Raw genomic sequence first — 16865 nt, forward strand, 5'->3', positions numbered from 1 at the left:
CGCCCCCAACCCAACGCAGCAGGACGGGGCACTGCAGGCCCGCCAGGCACCCCACCGGTCCACAGCCCCTGCTCCCCCCCGCCCCCCATCCTCCCCAACCCAGCTCCAGACAACCCCCCCCCCCCCCGACCAACCGGCAGCCCCCGACCCCCAGCCCCCGGGGACCCCCCGCACCCAGGCACCGGCGCCGAAGAGGGGCCGGACAGCGGAGCGGAAAGGGCAGCCGCGCCCACCCCACCCCCCGCCGCGTGGAGGGACGGAACACCGGGGGCACAAGGGGAGATGGGGGCACCGGAGGACGGCCGGCATCCCCGAACCCCAGGCCCAGTGGGGAAAGGCCCCGGTCATCACCCCAGCGTTCTTAGTGAAAGTTAACCCCTGGTACTGAGTCCGCCAGCTCGCCGACTGGCGAACTCTACCCCTAAACCTTGAATGTGACCCCACCCAGTGTATATGCAAGTGTGTGTGCGTGTGGTGCATTAAAATTAGGAGCAGGTGAACCAGAGCAGAGGGAAATGATATCCCCACGCTCCGATCCACCCGCCTCCCAGGCATGTCAGTGAGTGTATGTGATGCATAAAAAATATATATATAGGGGGGGGGGGGGGGGACACGGACAGGGGGACCGATGGCACCCCCCCCCCACAGTTGTGTGGTGCATTAAAATTGGAGGGGAGTTGTCGGGTGAAGACGGTGTTTCCACCCTAACCCCCCCCAAGTGTGTTATGTGCCCTATATGTCTATAAAAGTGTATTGTGCAAACCTAGTGCAGTGAGTTAAGAGGAGCGACCAGCGGGGCCCCCTCCAACCGGGCGGGGGCAGGAAGCGCACGCAGCACCCCCCAAGAGACCCAGGGAACGGCCAAGACGCAGCCGCCACCCAGCAGCCAACATAGGGGCAGACCCGCCCACGCCCAGCCAGGGGGGGACAGCACCTATAGAATTAACCCACTGGCATGCAGTGAATCCGTATATTAACCCTTAGTGCCCATTGGAGGCGAATCTGCTCGATCCTGTTGTCAGCACCCGGGTTCCTGACTATAAAAACACAACCATTAGTTACAAATTGCCAAATACAGAAACATCAATGTAAGTTATCACGCTGCGGTGGCTCTCGCTAACAGGCAGAATTAAGTAACCAGGTTTAGGTTAAAAAATTCTATATACGTAGACCATGTTTCTTTAAATTTTGACATTTGGTTTTTATTTGAGGCAGATATTTTTTCCATTAAGATGTGATTTATGAGGAGGTTAGACCATTGGTGGAGCTATTCTCTGTAAAATTAAGGATGTCCTGAACAACAAATCATTAAAGGGGAAGTCAACCCTAACATTTTCTTGTGATTTTTTTTTTAATACTCTTCCAGATGGTGCTTTTGGTTTAAAGATGCAATGGAAATGGATTAATTTTCCACTTATGTTATTTTTATAAAATAAAAGGAGTACCCAGTAAGTTTAATCAGTAAAGTTATTCACTTCATTTGCATCATAAATTCTTCATTTTTGTAACCATTACACCTTAAGAATGACTACTGGCTACTAGTAGAAATGTTGAATATTCTTCAATATATATGGGTAAGCCTGTACGGTGCTGTTATTGCTGTTATTTCTAAGCCCTGTACAGTTCCGTATAGCAGTACACTGTACAATTTCTGTTTTTTCGGCTCCATCGCCGAATTTAAATAAAGACATAAATTGAAACAGCAGAGGTCGTGGTAAAACATTTGATTAATCATAACATACCATCACATGGGTTTCCCAGAAAAATTAGATCAGACAATGGAACCCATTTCAAAAACAAACATCTACAGGAAGTAGAAAAAGCATTGGGGCTAAGAATGAATAGAAATATTAAAGAAAAATTGGCTAAAGCACTGGCCTCATCAAATTTGAACTGGCTACAAGCTCTTCCTATTGCATTAATGAATGTGCGAATGTCACTAAACTCAGCCAAAGGCTGGACTCCGTTTGAAGGTCACACAAACAGACCATTTCCGGCTCCTAATGCTCTGCTGGGAGAGTCGCACATTGCAGGACCTCCAGTACTTAAACAGATAGTATTGTTAACATTGTTTTACTGTTTCAATTTATATTTTAACCGTTTTGATTTTAGTTAGAGCTGTGTAATAATAAGACAACAGTTAATTTTTATGTTATTCAATGTATAGTCCATTGTTCTCTTCTCTGGGAAAGAGATGTAAGTAAGTAAGGTTTTTGAGTTATCTAAATGAGTAATGTTTCGAAGTACACGCAGAGTTCTGTCCATAAATTATCTGGTCCAGGAGGTGCCGGGACCAATTATTTACCTACATCTGGAGTGCACTAAGATACGAGCTGAAGATTTATTATCTGTTTTTGTATTTCACTCTTCCCACAAGGACAGGAGGGGGAGACTATTTTCTGTAAACACTGTTTTTGTATAAATTGGGATGAGCCCAGAAGGAGGGCACATTTGGCGACCACTTCTGATTCAGTAAGGGTCCTGAATGACTTTAGAAATTTCTAAATAAAATACTTGCAAGAAAGCCTCTTCACTAGATCTCAACTTTGAGTTTTATTTCAACACGCAAGAAAACAGAGATTGTTTTCTAACAGTATCTACGTTCTCCAAGCTAACAAATAAACAACCAGATGTTCCTTCAGAAATAAATAATTGTGAATATGTGTGGTTAAAAGTCACTAAGCGAAAATGGTCTGCCCCCAGATGGACAGAACCCCACAAAGTAACGGAGAGAAAGTCTTGTGCAGTGCGCTTGCATAAAAAGGGGGACACGTGGTACCACCTGTCATCCACCAGGCCCGCCGGAACTGGCTCAGCGCTCCCACCAGCGGGAACCACCTGACGATTCAACTGGAAAACCACGCCTGCTTCCAGTGTCCGGCTGCCTGCTCGCGGAGGATGTCGTTCAATGGAGATTGAGTCAAGTGCCCTTTTTCCGGGCATCATTCCACAAAGATTGAGTCACATTTTGGGAAGATAATCCCGGTGACCAATCCTTGGATCTCTGGCAGTTGACCAGGGTTCTGAAAGAAGCTGACAACGCCCTTTTCATTTAAAAAACAAAAAAACAAAAACAAAACAAAACTGACAAACGCCCTTTTCATTCAACAAAGAACTTCAAAGCGGGAACACGTCTCCATCTGCTACATCACGACACTCTTTCTCATATTGATTGTTATGCCAATCTGGTATTTCTGGAAGCCCCTCGATGCAACTTTGAACGTAACTACAACACATCGTGTTAAGCGAGATATTGATTCTCCACACATTCCCTGGATCATATCCTGGACTTATAATGACTCAATTGCTGTGACAGTTGCCCCAAACACGAACACCTCTGTCAAAATTCCCATTAAATCTTTGAAGGGATTTAGAAGTTGGAAACAGACTAAGGGAGGGGACTGGGTGGAATATTGGTGGTATTTGACAGGACATGTTTTGCGGCGAGACTGGAGTGCTTTTATAACCACCCAAAGCGGACAATACAGGCCAGAGGGAACTAGCGAGGAGGCTATTTTCTTTAGCAAAAGGGTAACACTACGTAAAATGGGAGGTCAACTCGAATTTACCTTTGTTTTTCCTGATGGGAATATACGGCCGCCTAATGTAACTCTATATAACACCTCCTGTTTTGGATTATTGTTATGGGCATGGTTCTCTGGAACTGACCCCTATTTTCCCATTTTAGTTTGTGTAAATAAGACTATGAGTAAGTTAGAACCAAAAATTACTAAATATACGATGGAGACCGGGGTAGAGGCTGTTAGTGTACCGATTGATGGTGTAGTTGAGTGGTTTCGTGTTTCAACAGGATTGTCCGACAGCAGTAACAATTGGCTACTGCTGGCGAACGAAGCAGCGCGTGCCTCTGGCGAAGATTGTGTGGTATGTGTAGGACCACGACCTTTATTGCGAGTAATCCCTGCTAAAATAGAGGATTACTGTGTAATGGAATTTATGGATAAAACTGTCCCCAATGCCAAATGCTCTCAATGGGATAAGGTGTATCCACTCGTAAATTGGCAGACAACTAAACCAATATTTTCTAATAAAGTTGCGAATGGTAATTTTTCATGTATTAAAATGACAGGTACTGGAGAACAATTGGGAGAACTAAATCACATCACACACTGCATTTCAGCAATAGATGTGGGACAAAAGTTCCAACCTCAATCTAGAGCTGACATTTGGTAGTGGTGTGGTGATAATCGAATATTTGATAAGTTACCTTTTGAATATAAAAGGATATTGTACTCTCATCACCCTCCTTCTGCCAGTACAAGTTTCCCCCACATCTGTTGATAACCTTCTACAAATGATTGATACTTGGGAACCAAAATTTTCTCCTTCTTTTCAGAGAATCAAACGATCTTCTTGGCAAGAGCAAAATGTTCCCACCTACATAGATGCAATTGGAGTACCAAGAGGTGTGCCAGATGAGTACAAATTGGCTGATCAAGTACTCTCAGGATTTGAATCTCGAATTTGCTGGTGGTGCACCATTAACAAAAACGTAGATAGAATTAATTATGTACATTATAATGTACAAAGGCTAGGAAATTGGACTCAATCTGGTTTTGAGGCTGTACACGGCCAGTTAGCTGCCACATCTTTGATGGCATTCCAAAATCGAATTGCACTAGACATGTTGCTGGCAGAGAGGGGCGGAGTTTGCTCAATGTTTGGAGATCAGTGTTGTACTTTTATTCCTAACAACACTGCACCGGATGGAAGTTTAACCATTGCAATTGAAGGACTCCGGACACTCAATAAAAAAATGAAAGAGCATTCTGGTATAGATACTTCGGTATGGGATAATTGGATAGATGTATTTGGCCGCTATAAAACTGTAATTTCCTCAATTTTGATATCTGTTGCTGTATTTGCTGTTTTCTTAACCACATGCGGGTGTTGTTGTATTCCATGTATTCGTTCTCTTTGCCAAAGAATTATTACCACAGCTATTGAAAAACAGGACGTACAAAATAAGTCTTCTTATATGATGGTTGAGTCTGTTGCTTCTCCATTCGTGCCCGCTGTTGCGACATCCGATGAAGATCCCGCTGGAATCTTTCTGTAAAAATGTTTGAATGTTTATGTTGGGCTCTTTAGAGCCCAATTGATGGATTGTTAACGTTTTACTGTTTCATTTTATACTTTAACTGTTTTGAATTTAGTTATAGCTGTGTAGATGTAGGTGTAATTATGTTAACTCAATATAGCTTGATGAGTAATGCTTTTGTCCTCTTTGTTATCTTTGTTTTCTTTTCCCAGAAATGAGAAAGTTAAAAGTTTATTTTATTTATCTAAGGAGTCTAGTTTCTGTTCGTCAGAAATCCGTTTTTTAAAAGTTCAAGGACGAGCTAGGATACTGAAAGAAAGTCTGATTTTTGCAACTGAAGGCAGGGGAGAAGCGATTTTCCTGTGAACACTGTTTTTTCAATAAAAGTGCCGTGTCTTCAAGAGACGACACACATTTGAAAGAATCACTGCTTGGGTGAATACAATTGAGTGATTCAGAAATTTCTGATTAAAAAACCTTGCAAGGACCCTCTTCACGAGATCTCAACTCTGATTTATTTGAACACGCAAAAGAGAACAAAAATACATGTTTTCTTAACAATTTCAACTCGAGCAAGCGGAGCAGCAGAAAGCTCAGCAGGTTAGTGAACTACAGAACCTTATTGCTACTTTACAACAATTGGACATCCTTAAATAAACTAGTAGAGAGAAGGAATATCTCCTTAATCAGACCAAAGAAAACATGAAAGTTCTTGAAGCAAAGTTTCATGATCTAGCATCAAGTTTGGTGGAAAAAGATCACCAAATTAACGTTCTCAAAGAAGAAGTTTACGTTTTTACAAGTGAAACTATGAAAAACAAAAATGAAATCAAAACAAAGGACCATCTGCTAGCCCAACTACGTTTGGAGAATTCTAATCAGCAAGATGTTCTCCAGAATAGAATCCAGACTTTGACAGTTGAAGTTGAAAATCTTATGTTGTCTGTCCAGCGCGCTGAACAGGAAGTTCAACTTAAGCGTGACCTATTGACTAAAACTGAACACGAGAATATCAAGCAGAGGGAAGCGCTCCAGCAACAGATTATAGCCAGTGAGGATGAAGCTTGCAGACTTAGTACAGAGATAGAGGCCAGAAATGAGCAGCTTGTCATATTGCAGAAGGATAGTTCCAAGCAGTCTGAAATCCTCCAAGAAGAGCTTGAGCATCTGAAATTTTAACTCGAGCAGACGGAGCACCAGAAAGCTCAGCTGATTAGGGAATGTTGGAAATCAATTCTTTGATTTCTGCGTGTTCAAATAAAACTCAAAGTTGAAATCTGTGAACAAGTTTGCCAGCTTTATTTCAGAGTCTGAAAGACATCAAGGCCTGCTTCAAAATAGCATCTGGCCCAAAAATGTAACCTTCTCAAAGTACACTCATACATTTATACAAAAACAGTTCCCTCCCCCTACAGACAGAGCACTCCATGTGGCACTTCCTGCCAAGACAAGAGTCTTCGAATCTATACACCTCCCATTCTTATCTTTACTTCAGTTCCTGTTTTCTACTTTAGATGGGGGGTAAACAATTGGCCCCCGGCGCCTTCTCGCACAAGGGATTTTTATGGACCGACCTCTGATTGCATTTACAGACATCCCCTCATTTAGATTGAATCAGAAACCTTACTTCCCCAGGATAAGAACAAAATATTACAGATTAACTAACATATGGGGAACAGTTGTAACATCTCTAGCTAAAATCAAAAACACTTTGAAAAATATAAATTGAAACAGAAAAACAATGTTAATAATCTAACAGGAACAACAGAACCTTAATGCGACTTTGCAGCAAGAATTGGACACCCTTAAAGAAACTAGTAGAGAGAAAGAATACCTCCTTAATCAGACCAAAGAACAGTTGAAAGTGCTTGAAACCAAGTTTCATGACCTGACATTAAATTTGGTGGATAAAGATCAGCAAATTAACTTCCTCAAAGAAGAAGTCAAAGGTTGTACAATTGAAACTGTGAAAAACAAAAATGACATTGAAACCAAAGACCAACTTCTGGCTCAGCTATGTTTGGAGCATTCTAATCAGCAAGACATTCTGCAGAATACAATCCAGTCGTTGACAGTGGAAGTTGAAAATCTTACCTCATCTGTCCAAAGTGCTAAACAGGAAATTCAACTTAAGCATGACGTTAGTAAAGAAATAGAGGCCAGAAATGAGCAACTTGTCATCTTGCAGAAGGACAGTTCCAAGCAGGCTGAAATCCTTCAAGAACAGATTAACCATCTAAAAGGTCAAGTTGAATGTCTGAATAACTCTTTGACAAAGGCTGAGGACCAGGTTCAATCGCTCCAGGATCTACTTGCGAAGCAGGAGCATGAAAGTGCTGGTCAAAAAGACCTTTGGCAGCAGCAACTGACTGTGTCCGAAGAGAGTGTAAGGACCATGAAGGAGCACATCCAGACTAAAGAGGACTATATCACTTCATTAAACAAGCAGTTTTCAGAAAAGTCAGAACTTGTTCACCAAGACATCCAAAGTTTGGAGGAACAAGTGGAAAGCCTCAGTTCATCTTTGAAGAACGCTGAGGAGAATTTGAAATCCAAGGAGAGTCTGTTTGCCAAGCAGCACTCGGAGAGTAATCTGCAAATAGAGACGCTGCAGACGCAAATGGTTTCTTCTCAACAAGAGGTGAGCAGACTGACTTCAAAACTACATGCCAAGGAGGAACAGCTCAGTCTGAGTGTGACTGAGAGCTCCATGCAGTCTGAGAGGAATGATGGTCTGGATAAACAACTGCAGAGCATGAATTTTTCTCTCCGGATTGCAAAGGACCAAGTGAAGGCCAATGAAAATATCATTGACAATTTAGAGAAAAAGAACACGTTCCACATGAACGCACTCAAAAAGAAAAACTTGGAGCTGGCGGAGGAGGCCCAACAATTCAAGCAGTCTGAAGTCCTCCAAGAACAGATTAACCATCTAAAAAGTCAAGTTGAAAGTCTGAATAACTCTTTGACAAAGGCTGAGGACCAAGTTCAATTGCTCCAGGATCTACTTGCGAAGCAGGAGCAAGAAAGTGCTGGTCAAAAAGACCTTTGGCAGCAGCAACTGACTGTGTCCGAAGAGAGTGTAAGGACCATGAAGGAGCACATCCAGACTAAAGAGGACTATATCACTTCATTAAACAAGCAGTTTTCAGAAAAGTCAGAACTTGTTCACCAAGACATCCAAAGTTTGGAGGAACAAGTGGAAAGCCTCAGTTCGTCTTTGAAGAACGCTGAGGAGAGTTTGACATCCAAGGAGAGTCTGTTTGCCAAGCAGCACTTGGAGAGTAATCTGCAAATAGAGACGCTGCAGACGCAAATGGTTTCTTCTCAACAAGAGGTGAGCAAGCTGACTTCAAAACTACATGCCAAGGAGGAACAGCTAAGTCTGAGTGTGACTGAGAGCTCCATGCAGTCTGAGAGGAATGATGGTTTGGATAAACAACTGCAGAGTATGAATGATTCTCTCCGGATTGCAAAGGACCAAGTGAAGGCCAATGAAAATATCATTGCCAATTTAGAGAAAAAGAACACGTTCCACATGGAGGCGCTCAAAAAGCAAAACATGGAGCTGGTGGAGGAGGAGGCCAAACAATCCAAGCAGTCTGAACTTCTCCAAGAACAGATTAACCATCTAAAAAGCCAAGTTGAAAGTCTGAATAACTCTTTGACAAAGGCTGAGGACCAGGTTAAATCGCTGCAGGATCTACTTGCGAAGCAGGAGCAAGAAAGTGATGGTCAAAATGACCTTTTGCAGCAGCAACTGACTGTGTCCGAAGAGAGTGTAAGGACCATGAAGGAGCACATCCAGACTAAAGAGGACTATATCACTTCATTAAACAAGAAGTTTTCAGAAAAGTCAGAACTTGTTCACCAAGACATCCAAAGTTTGGAGGAACAAGTGGAAAGCCTCAGTTCGTCTTTGAAGAATGCTGAGGAGAATTTGACATCCAAGGAGAGTCTGTTTGCCAAGCAGCACTCGGAGAGTAATCTGCAAATAGAGACGCTGCAGACGCAGATGGTTTCTTCTCAACAAGAGGTGAACAAACTGACTTCAAAACTACATGCCAAGGAGGAACAGCTCAGTCTGATTGTGACTGAGAGCTCCATGCAGTCTGAGAGGTTTGATGGTCTGGATAAGCAACTGCAGAGCATGAATGATTCTCTCCGGATTGCAAAGGACCAAGTGAAGGCCAATGAAAATATCATTGCCAATTTAGAGAAAAAGAACACGTTCCACATGGGGGCACTCAAAAAGCAAAACATGGAGCTGGCGGAGGAGGCCCAACAAGTCAAGAAGTCTGAAGTCCTCCAAGAAAAGATTAACCATCTAAAAAGTCAAGTTGAAAGTCTGAATAACTCTTTGACAAAGGCTGAGGACCAGGTTCAATTGCTCCAGGATCTACTTGCGAAGCAGGAGCAAGAAAGTGCTGGTCAAAAAGACCTTTGGCAGCAGCAACTGACTGTGTCCGAAGAGAGTGTAAGGACCATGAAGGAGCACATCCAGACTAAAGAGGACTATATCACTTCATTAAACAAGAAGTTTTCAGAAAAGTCAGAACTTGTTCACCAAGACATCCAAAGTTTGGAGGAACAAGTGGAAAGCCTCAGTTCGTCTTTGAAGAATGCTGAGGAGAATTTGACATCCAAGGAGAGTCTGTTTGCCAAGCAGCACTCGGAGAGTAATCTGCAAATAGAGACGCTGCAGACGCAGATGGTTTCTTCTCAACAAGAGGTGAACAAACTGACTTCAAAACTACATGCCAAGGAGGAACAGCTCAGTCTGATTGTGACTGAGAGCTCCATGCAGTCTGAGAGGTTTGATGGTCTGGATAAGCAACTGCAGAGCATGAATGATTCTCTCCGGATTGCAAAGGACCAAGTGAAGGCCAATGAAAATATCATTGCCAATTTAGAGAAAAAGAACACGTTCCACATGGGGGCACTCAAAAAGCAAAACATGGAGCTGGCGGAGGAGGCCCAACAAGTCAAGAAGTCTGAAGTCCTCCAAGAAAAGATTAACCATCTAAAAAGTCAAGTTGAAAGTCTGAATAACTCTTTGACAAAGGCTGAGGACCAGGTTCAATTGCTCCAGGATCTACTTGCGAAGCAGGAGCAAGAAAGTGCTGGTCAAAAAGACCTTTGGCAGCAGCAACTGACTGTGTCCGAAGAGAGTGTAAGGACCATGAAGGAGCAAATCCAGACTAAAGAGGACTATATCACTTCATTAAACAAGCAGTTTTCAGAAAAGTCAGAACTTGTTCACCAAGACATCCAAAGTTTGGAGGAACAAGTGGAAAGCCTCAGTTCGTCTTTGAAGAATGCTGAGGAGAATTTGAAATCCAAAAACGTATAATTTTTTGGCACACCCCTATTGGTTACTGTCATAATAATAATAATAATGCATCAGATTTATATAACGCTTTTCAGAATCTGTACACTCAGACACGTCACAATAGATGCATTATTAATGCACTCACTCATTTACGCTCTGGCGGCGGTAAACTACATACGTAGGCCGCAGCTGCCCAGGGGCAGACTGACGGAAGTGTGGCTGTCAGTGTGTGCCGCCGACCACCACCAAACAGTCGCACCAGCAGCCAAACACCAATGTGAGTGGCACTGGCGCCAAGGTGTGTGAAGTGGCCAAGGACATGACAAACAACTGACCCTCCGGTTACTGGACGACCCACTCTACCTCCTGATCCACAGCCGCCACATACATTTTGGCCAAGAAATGTCATTTGCACAAATATTCAATTTACTGTAATTAGGACTTTAGTTTAGGTTAGTCATAGATTGGTTAGAAGAGTTAGAAAGGGGCATTTTTTACTTTGGGTACAAATCTGGTTACGTTGCCGTCGTAGGAATAAAACCCAATGGACAGAGGACACCTATAGACTGTCAAATAAATGATCTAATCTCAGTTAGCATGTTCTTAGAAAGTACTGCAGTCAAACGTTCTTCTTTAAGCTATGTGGTAAACTCTCATTGGACTCCTCTGCAGAAAACTCCAGGCGGCGTTGAAGCTGATGAGACGTTCTACAGCCTGGCTTCAGCTCGCTCGCAGCCCAACCTCGCCGGTGCACGTCCTGTATCCATGGAGCTTTTTGACACACCCGCTAAAATGGCCGGCGCTGCCAACGACCAGCTCATCGGTCTTCCTGGATATCGGCGGAGCACGCTCCATTCTCAGAGTAGGTTTCAACCTAGCCGCAAAACAGTAGAGACGTATGATTTACTGTCTTTTTAATGGCATCTGATCTTTAGATGAGGCTCAAAATGACTATAAACTAAATTTTCTGTTTTCTAACATGTACAGCCACGAGCACGTTCTGCGTCGGGGCAGAGAACGAGCCAGATGCTGCGTCTGATGACTGGATGAGGATTGCTGAGCTTCAAGCCAGGAACAAAGCCTGCCCTCCTCATCTCAAGAGCAGCTACCGTTTAGAGTTTGAGGTTGGTAGAGGAGTGGCTTATCTTGTATAGTAAACACTAGGATACGCATTTTCATATTGTTGCAACCTGTGAACGCTATTGCATATGCGTACATCAGAGTTGAACATGAAAACGGCATGTATAAAATGATATTAGGAAAATTGTCAGAACTCAAAATGGTAGCGAGGCACACAGAGTACAGTAATAACGTTTCCGATGCATCCCTGTCAAAATATATAAATGTCATTTTCAAATTAAAAAAAGAGTTAAGTCTAACCTTGAATGTACATGAAATATTTCACTGGAGTTGGACTCATCATATTATGATGGAGTTCTGCTGTAGTGCAGATCAGAGTGGGCGGCGGCCCCGTCAATGAATTTTGAGTGTCCGGCAATCGTCAAGTCGGGACACCCTTCCATCATCGTCAAGATTTCAAGCTGAACCAAACTGTAATCGTCAATCTGTCATTCGTCAGCAAAATGGGCATTGATGGAATGTGCAGATCTGTTCGTTAGTTTGATTAAAGTTGTTTCTGAGACCACTGTGGGTTTTTCTTTCATTAGCAGAAGGGTTACAACAATTTGGTACACGGGTTAGACCCTGCAAATCCAGTTACATCCAAATGATTAATTGACATAAGTTGCAATGCCAGTTTATGGTATCAATTCAAACCCTTCTCTCACATCAGACTGGCTTCAAGAGCAGCTTGACTTTCACCGACGAGGAAGTCCGTACAGGTGACCCCACAGAGACCATTCGTCGCGCATCTGTCATGCCAGGCCAGCTGCAGGACTCTCTGGCTTCCCATCGCCACTCCCTCGCAGCGGGGCAGTCCAGCGCCACAGCCAGCATCCGTTCTCACCGTTTGTCCTTGATGGCAGACTACCCTCCGTCCAAATCAGTCAGCTCTTCTCAGCTGAAATGCACAAAGTGGTCTACATCAACGTTATCGGTTCCTCAAATGTCACCTGAGGTTAGTCTGTTTGCAATGTAGTCCAATTTAAGGGTTGTTTGAATTTTTCCCCTTTTCAACTGTCGGCAATCATTTTATTTTCTAAAATTGTTATTTTTCAGAAAAAATTGAAGGCCAGCTGCTTCCCCCGCCCGCTCACTCCCAAAAATAAGAACAGCGGCAGCAGACCGTCCAACTCTCAACTTCAACCTGGCCTCAGTCCAGTAAGTTTGCCAAAAGGTTTTATTTGTGTAATGTTTTAGTTCATGGGTCACGGAGTTCGAATGGTTCGCTCCACTCTGTGACTGTGTGAATAATTCTCTCTCTCTCTCTCTCTCTCTCTCTCTCTCTGCGTATGAAAAAAGAGATTGACCTTGGACCAACACACTGGTGTGGTCCACCTTTTGCCTAACGTCAGCTCGGAATGACTTCAGCTCCCTGAATAGTATAAGGCGGCGGCGGCAGCATAGAAAATGGATGGATAGATATTCATTTATGGATAGTCACTGGTTAAGCATAGTTATGACTTGGTTACTTAGTAACTAAAAACAACAGTAACCGGAAACGGCGTAGGTGTGTGACTTGCGGAAGTCCGTGGCAGAAGAAATGGCCTTTGATGAACTCTTTTACTCACTTTCTTTGAAACCGTGCAAGTTCAAATCAAGTAATTGTAGGCTGAAATTATGACATTTTTAGGCACACTCAGATGACAGCACATGGCATAGCTTCTTTTTCTTTTTTTTGTAGTCGAAGGCAAAAACAGATTGAATGTACAGCCAGGGGTATTGTACCTCTTTTCTTTCATGTTACACTTCATCGCAGAGAATGTAATTTGGGAGGGGAGAAAAAGGTACGATGGCTATGCGATATGTGACAAGGAGCAAGTATAGTGATCTGGCTGTCCAAGGGCACTAGGGGTGTGAATTGCCTAGTACCTGGCGATTCGATTCGTATCACGATTCATAGGTCACAATTTGATACAGATTAATCCCGATATGAATATATAAATTGATTATTGCGATTTTTTTAATGTATTTTTTGGAAATAATAGGTGTGAATTGCCTAGTGCCTGGTGATTCGATTCGATTAATCCCGATATGAATCTATAAATAGATTATTGCGATTTTTTTATTTTTTAACTCAAATATAGAAAGTACTAATCAGTACACTGTAAGATTTGTATGAAAATGTATTTATTTATCTGAAAATTCAGGCTTATAACTGAGCCACTGCATTTAACAAACAGCTTGCAGTCTGTTTCATGTTTGAACAGCACTGAAATAAAATATTAAGGCTTAATGTTCCATTAATATAACATTCTTCCATTTAATGTGTGAATCCTAACCCTAAGTAAGACGTTTTGTTGAATATTTCCATCAAAAAATTGATGTTTAAAAATCGATTCGGCCCCATATCGAATCGATTCGAGAATTGCGCGCTGTAATATCGCGATATATTGCCGAATCGTCACCGACATCCGACCCCATTTTGCATACGCTACAGTATTAAAATCTGGCACACTGTTCGCTGATCCATGGCTCGTTCGTTCAAGTCATTTTATCATTTTACTTCCTCCTCACAGGCGGAACGCAGGCAGTCGATGATGTTCAGCATCGAGAACACACCAAAGAACAGCAGGAGCAACAACTATCTGAAAAAAGGCCTGAATAAGCTCCGCAACTCCAGCCGGAAGTCGCCGGGCAAAACCTCAAAGACGTCTCCCGTGAATGCCGTGTGCCGCTCTGCGACGAGTCGGGCTGGCAAGGGTGGCAGCTTCAAGTCACCTCAAACTGCAAACAAGTCCGCAAAGTCGCCACGATTGACTGCAAGCGCTCGCAAGGTGAGGGCATGTTCTTGAATGTAGAGGTGGGCAAAGAATTGCTTGCCCACTCACTTCTTTCATCTTTAATCAACATTTACATCAGAATCCTGTAATAGGTGTTTTAATTTTTTCCCAGCAATAAATTGAATTTTTTTCTTCTAAGTTTTGAATTGATCCCATTAATCAATTGATATTGCAAATGTTCAGTCATGGTGAAACCCCTAACTAGTGAAACCTAACCCTCTTTACAGAAGAGCGTGTGCAACAATCATGAAAATCTCCCTTGAAGAATGACGAGGTCTATAATATAATCAATAGAAATGATTTGCATGGTGCTTTTACTTGCTTGTGGTGTCTTGTGGTTGGCTCACACTTAATGACAAACACTGACGGTGAGGGTGTTTTCACATACGTTATTGGGTGGAAACGCTTCTGCTATGACAGTGCTATTTTTAAATAGTAACTGATTGTATTATGTTTTTCTGTATTTTAATCTTCTTCTTTTTTATCCCACAGATGATGGGGAGGAGGATGTGACGTTTCAACAGCACTTTTATTATAATTTTTTACCATGACCTTATTTTAATGTTTTCATCAATCTCAATGCCTTTACATATTAAAATATTTTAAAATGACAAATTGTGCCATTTATACATTTGATTTCCAGCAAATACTCAATACAAAGGGCTTTTTCATTTAGAAATTGCAACATCACGGGCCTCCAAATCCTTACATTTGAACCCATTGACTTTGACAGTACGTTACCTGAAAGCAGCACCAGTTGCATGCTATAAATAACTGTAAAGCTTTTCAACATTCTCAACACATCCATGGTTTAACAAACGTAAAATATTAAAGCAATCACCAAAGTATTTTGGATTTTAATGGGCATTAAGCTTTTTCCTCCCCATAGACATTCCCTTTGGAGAAAAAGCTTAACGTGGCTTAATGTTAAAAAAAATTGCCACCAACATTCACATGCACATCTGTACTTATGCCCACGTCAGTGTCTGAAAGTATCAAAACAATCGTCTCAATATTTTGGATTTTAAATAAGCATTTTCCTCATTAAGCAACATTAAGATTAAGAGTGCACAGTGCACCAAGACGGTAATGTCCATAAAATGTCAGATATTGGAGCAATCGATATTTTCACACATTGATGTGTGCATAGGTAGAGATGTGCATTTATATTACAGACGTCAAAAAGAAGCTATGCCATGTGCTGTCATCTGTGTCTGTGTAAAAACATTTCAACCTACAAGAACTCCATTTTGATTTTATACGGTTTCACAAAGTTAGTATAAGTTGATTAAAGGCCATTTCTATTGGTGGGATTTGCCCTTCAATTGTTGTTCAATAAAGGTTTCTTTTTATATATAGTTTTATTTCGTGATATTGTTGGGAAGTATAAAATAGGAATGTAAAAAAGATATTTGTCCATTTGATGTTCATGCTTAAGCGGAAGGAAAAAAATTCTGATGTTACTCATTAGTTATCCCGTATTTGGTAATATTGTCACTGAATACTTACACTAACTAACTTCGGAGGAGTACTTTTTTTTAACCAGTGCAGTGACTATCCATAAATTAATATCTATCCATGCATTTTCTATACCGCTGGCTTATACTGTTAAGTCAATCCAAGCTGAATTTGGGCAAAATGTGGACTACACCAGTGTACTGGTTGGTCACAGGGAGAGAAAACTATTCACACAGCCACGGAGTGTGAGTGTAAATCATGTATCCCGGGATAGAAGTCAGGCTTGTAAACCATTCGACCACAACGAGCCATAAATTAATATTACACAACATAATACCTTTGTCAAACTCACTGGACTGAGAGGGTGAAGTTAAGAGCTGTTGATGTTCTTGTTTTGGGGAGTAAGGGGGTGGTGGAAGAAGATGACCTTCAACTTTTTTTCTGGAAAATAACATTGACCTAACATTGGGTGACATTTGAAGAACAGATAATTGTGAACAGTTTTTTGGGGGTAAATCCACGGCTTAAAGAAAGGGATGCTTCTGCAAATAAAAGGAAGACAAAAGGAGTTCATATTTTCTTGTGTGTCCAAAAAGATCTGGAGAGTTGTTGGACTTTAACTGTAAAGTGCAGTCACAGATACTACCAAAGGTAGGGTTTTATGTACAGAAATAAAATATTATACTGTACAATTAATTTTAAAGTCCTGCTATCTATGCTATATGTAAGGGAACAGACTTCTGCACATTACTGTTTTAATTTGTTAATATTTACAGATCTTTACCATTTGCATTATGCAGTAAACATTAGCACACGTCTCTTGTTTCCATTCAGTACCAAAGTATGTGACCCCCCTATAGCCTACCAAGAGTTTATGCACTCTTATTGCTCGTGTGCGTTTTGATCAATTTAAGAGCAGGGAAATTTCATCAATGCAATTTTGTTAAGCCTAATAGTAATAAATAAATAAAATAAAAATAAAAAAAAAACAGGAAAAGTGTCACATAAACTATGGCGCATTTCATTAGCTTTGCTACCTGGTGGGGGGGGGGGGGGGGGCGATGCGATACAGCTACGAACTAACGGAAACTTACAAGCTAGTTGAGTCGAA

General features: G+C 41.8%; 2 protein-coding genes across 2 annotated transcripts; both read left to right on the plus strand.

Moving 5' to 3' along the window:
- Positions 1 to 5626: 5626 nt before the first annotated feature.
- Positions 5627 to 10415, plus strand: LOC147170795 (uncharacterized; the record flags this gene model as incomplete). The annotated part of the gene is given in 2 exon segments (XM_086080790.1): positions 5627 to 6151; positions 6852 to 10415. Coding segments are annotated over 2 exon segments (4089 nt in total), but the record flags the coding sequence as incomplete, so codon positions are not given.
- A 476-nt stretch (positions 10416 to 10891) lies between these two features.
- LOC147170796 (nuclear mitotic apparatus protein 1-like) lies at positions 10892 to 15202 on the plus strand. Its single transcript, XM_086081194.1, has 6 exons — positions 10892 to 11256; positions 11382 to 11518; positions 12187 to 12471; positions 12573 to 12674; positions 14033 to 14290; positions 14789 to 15202. Exons 1-6 carry the CDS (start codon positions 10992 to 10994, stop codon positions 14807 to 14809), a joined length of 1068 nt encoding a protein of 355 aa, XP_085937320.1. The 5' UTR covers positions 10892 to 10991; the 3' UTR covers positions 14810 to 15202.
- Positions 15203 to 16865: the final 1663 nt, after the last annotated feature.

This window comes from Leptonotus elevatus, chromosome 7, assembly GCF_054856555.1.
Source record: "Leptonotus elevatus isolate MCC_2025b chromosome 7, RoL_Lele_1.0, whole genome shotgun sequence".
Classification (NCBI taxonomy): Eukaryota; Metazoa; Chordata; class Actinopteri; order Syngnathiformes; family Syngnathidae; genus Leptonotus; species Leptonotus elevatus.

Bases quoted from the DNA above. Each gene is read 5' to 3' on its own strand.
- LOC147170796 (XM_086081194.1), top strand. From the start codon at position 10,992: ATGTTCTTAGAAAGTACTGCAGTCAAACGTTCTTCTTTAAGCTATGTG. The intron at 12,472-12,572 runs GTTAGTCTGTTT...GTTATTTTTCAG, and splicing joins TTCCTCAAATGTCACCTGAG to AAAAAATTGAAGGCCAGCTG. The intron at 12,675-14,032 runs GTAAGTTTGCCA...TCCTCCTCACAG, and splicing joins TTCAACCTGGCCTCAGTCCA to GCGGAACGCAGGCAGTCGAT.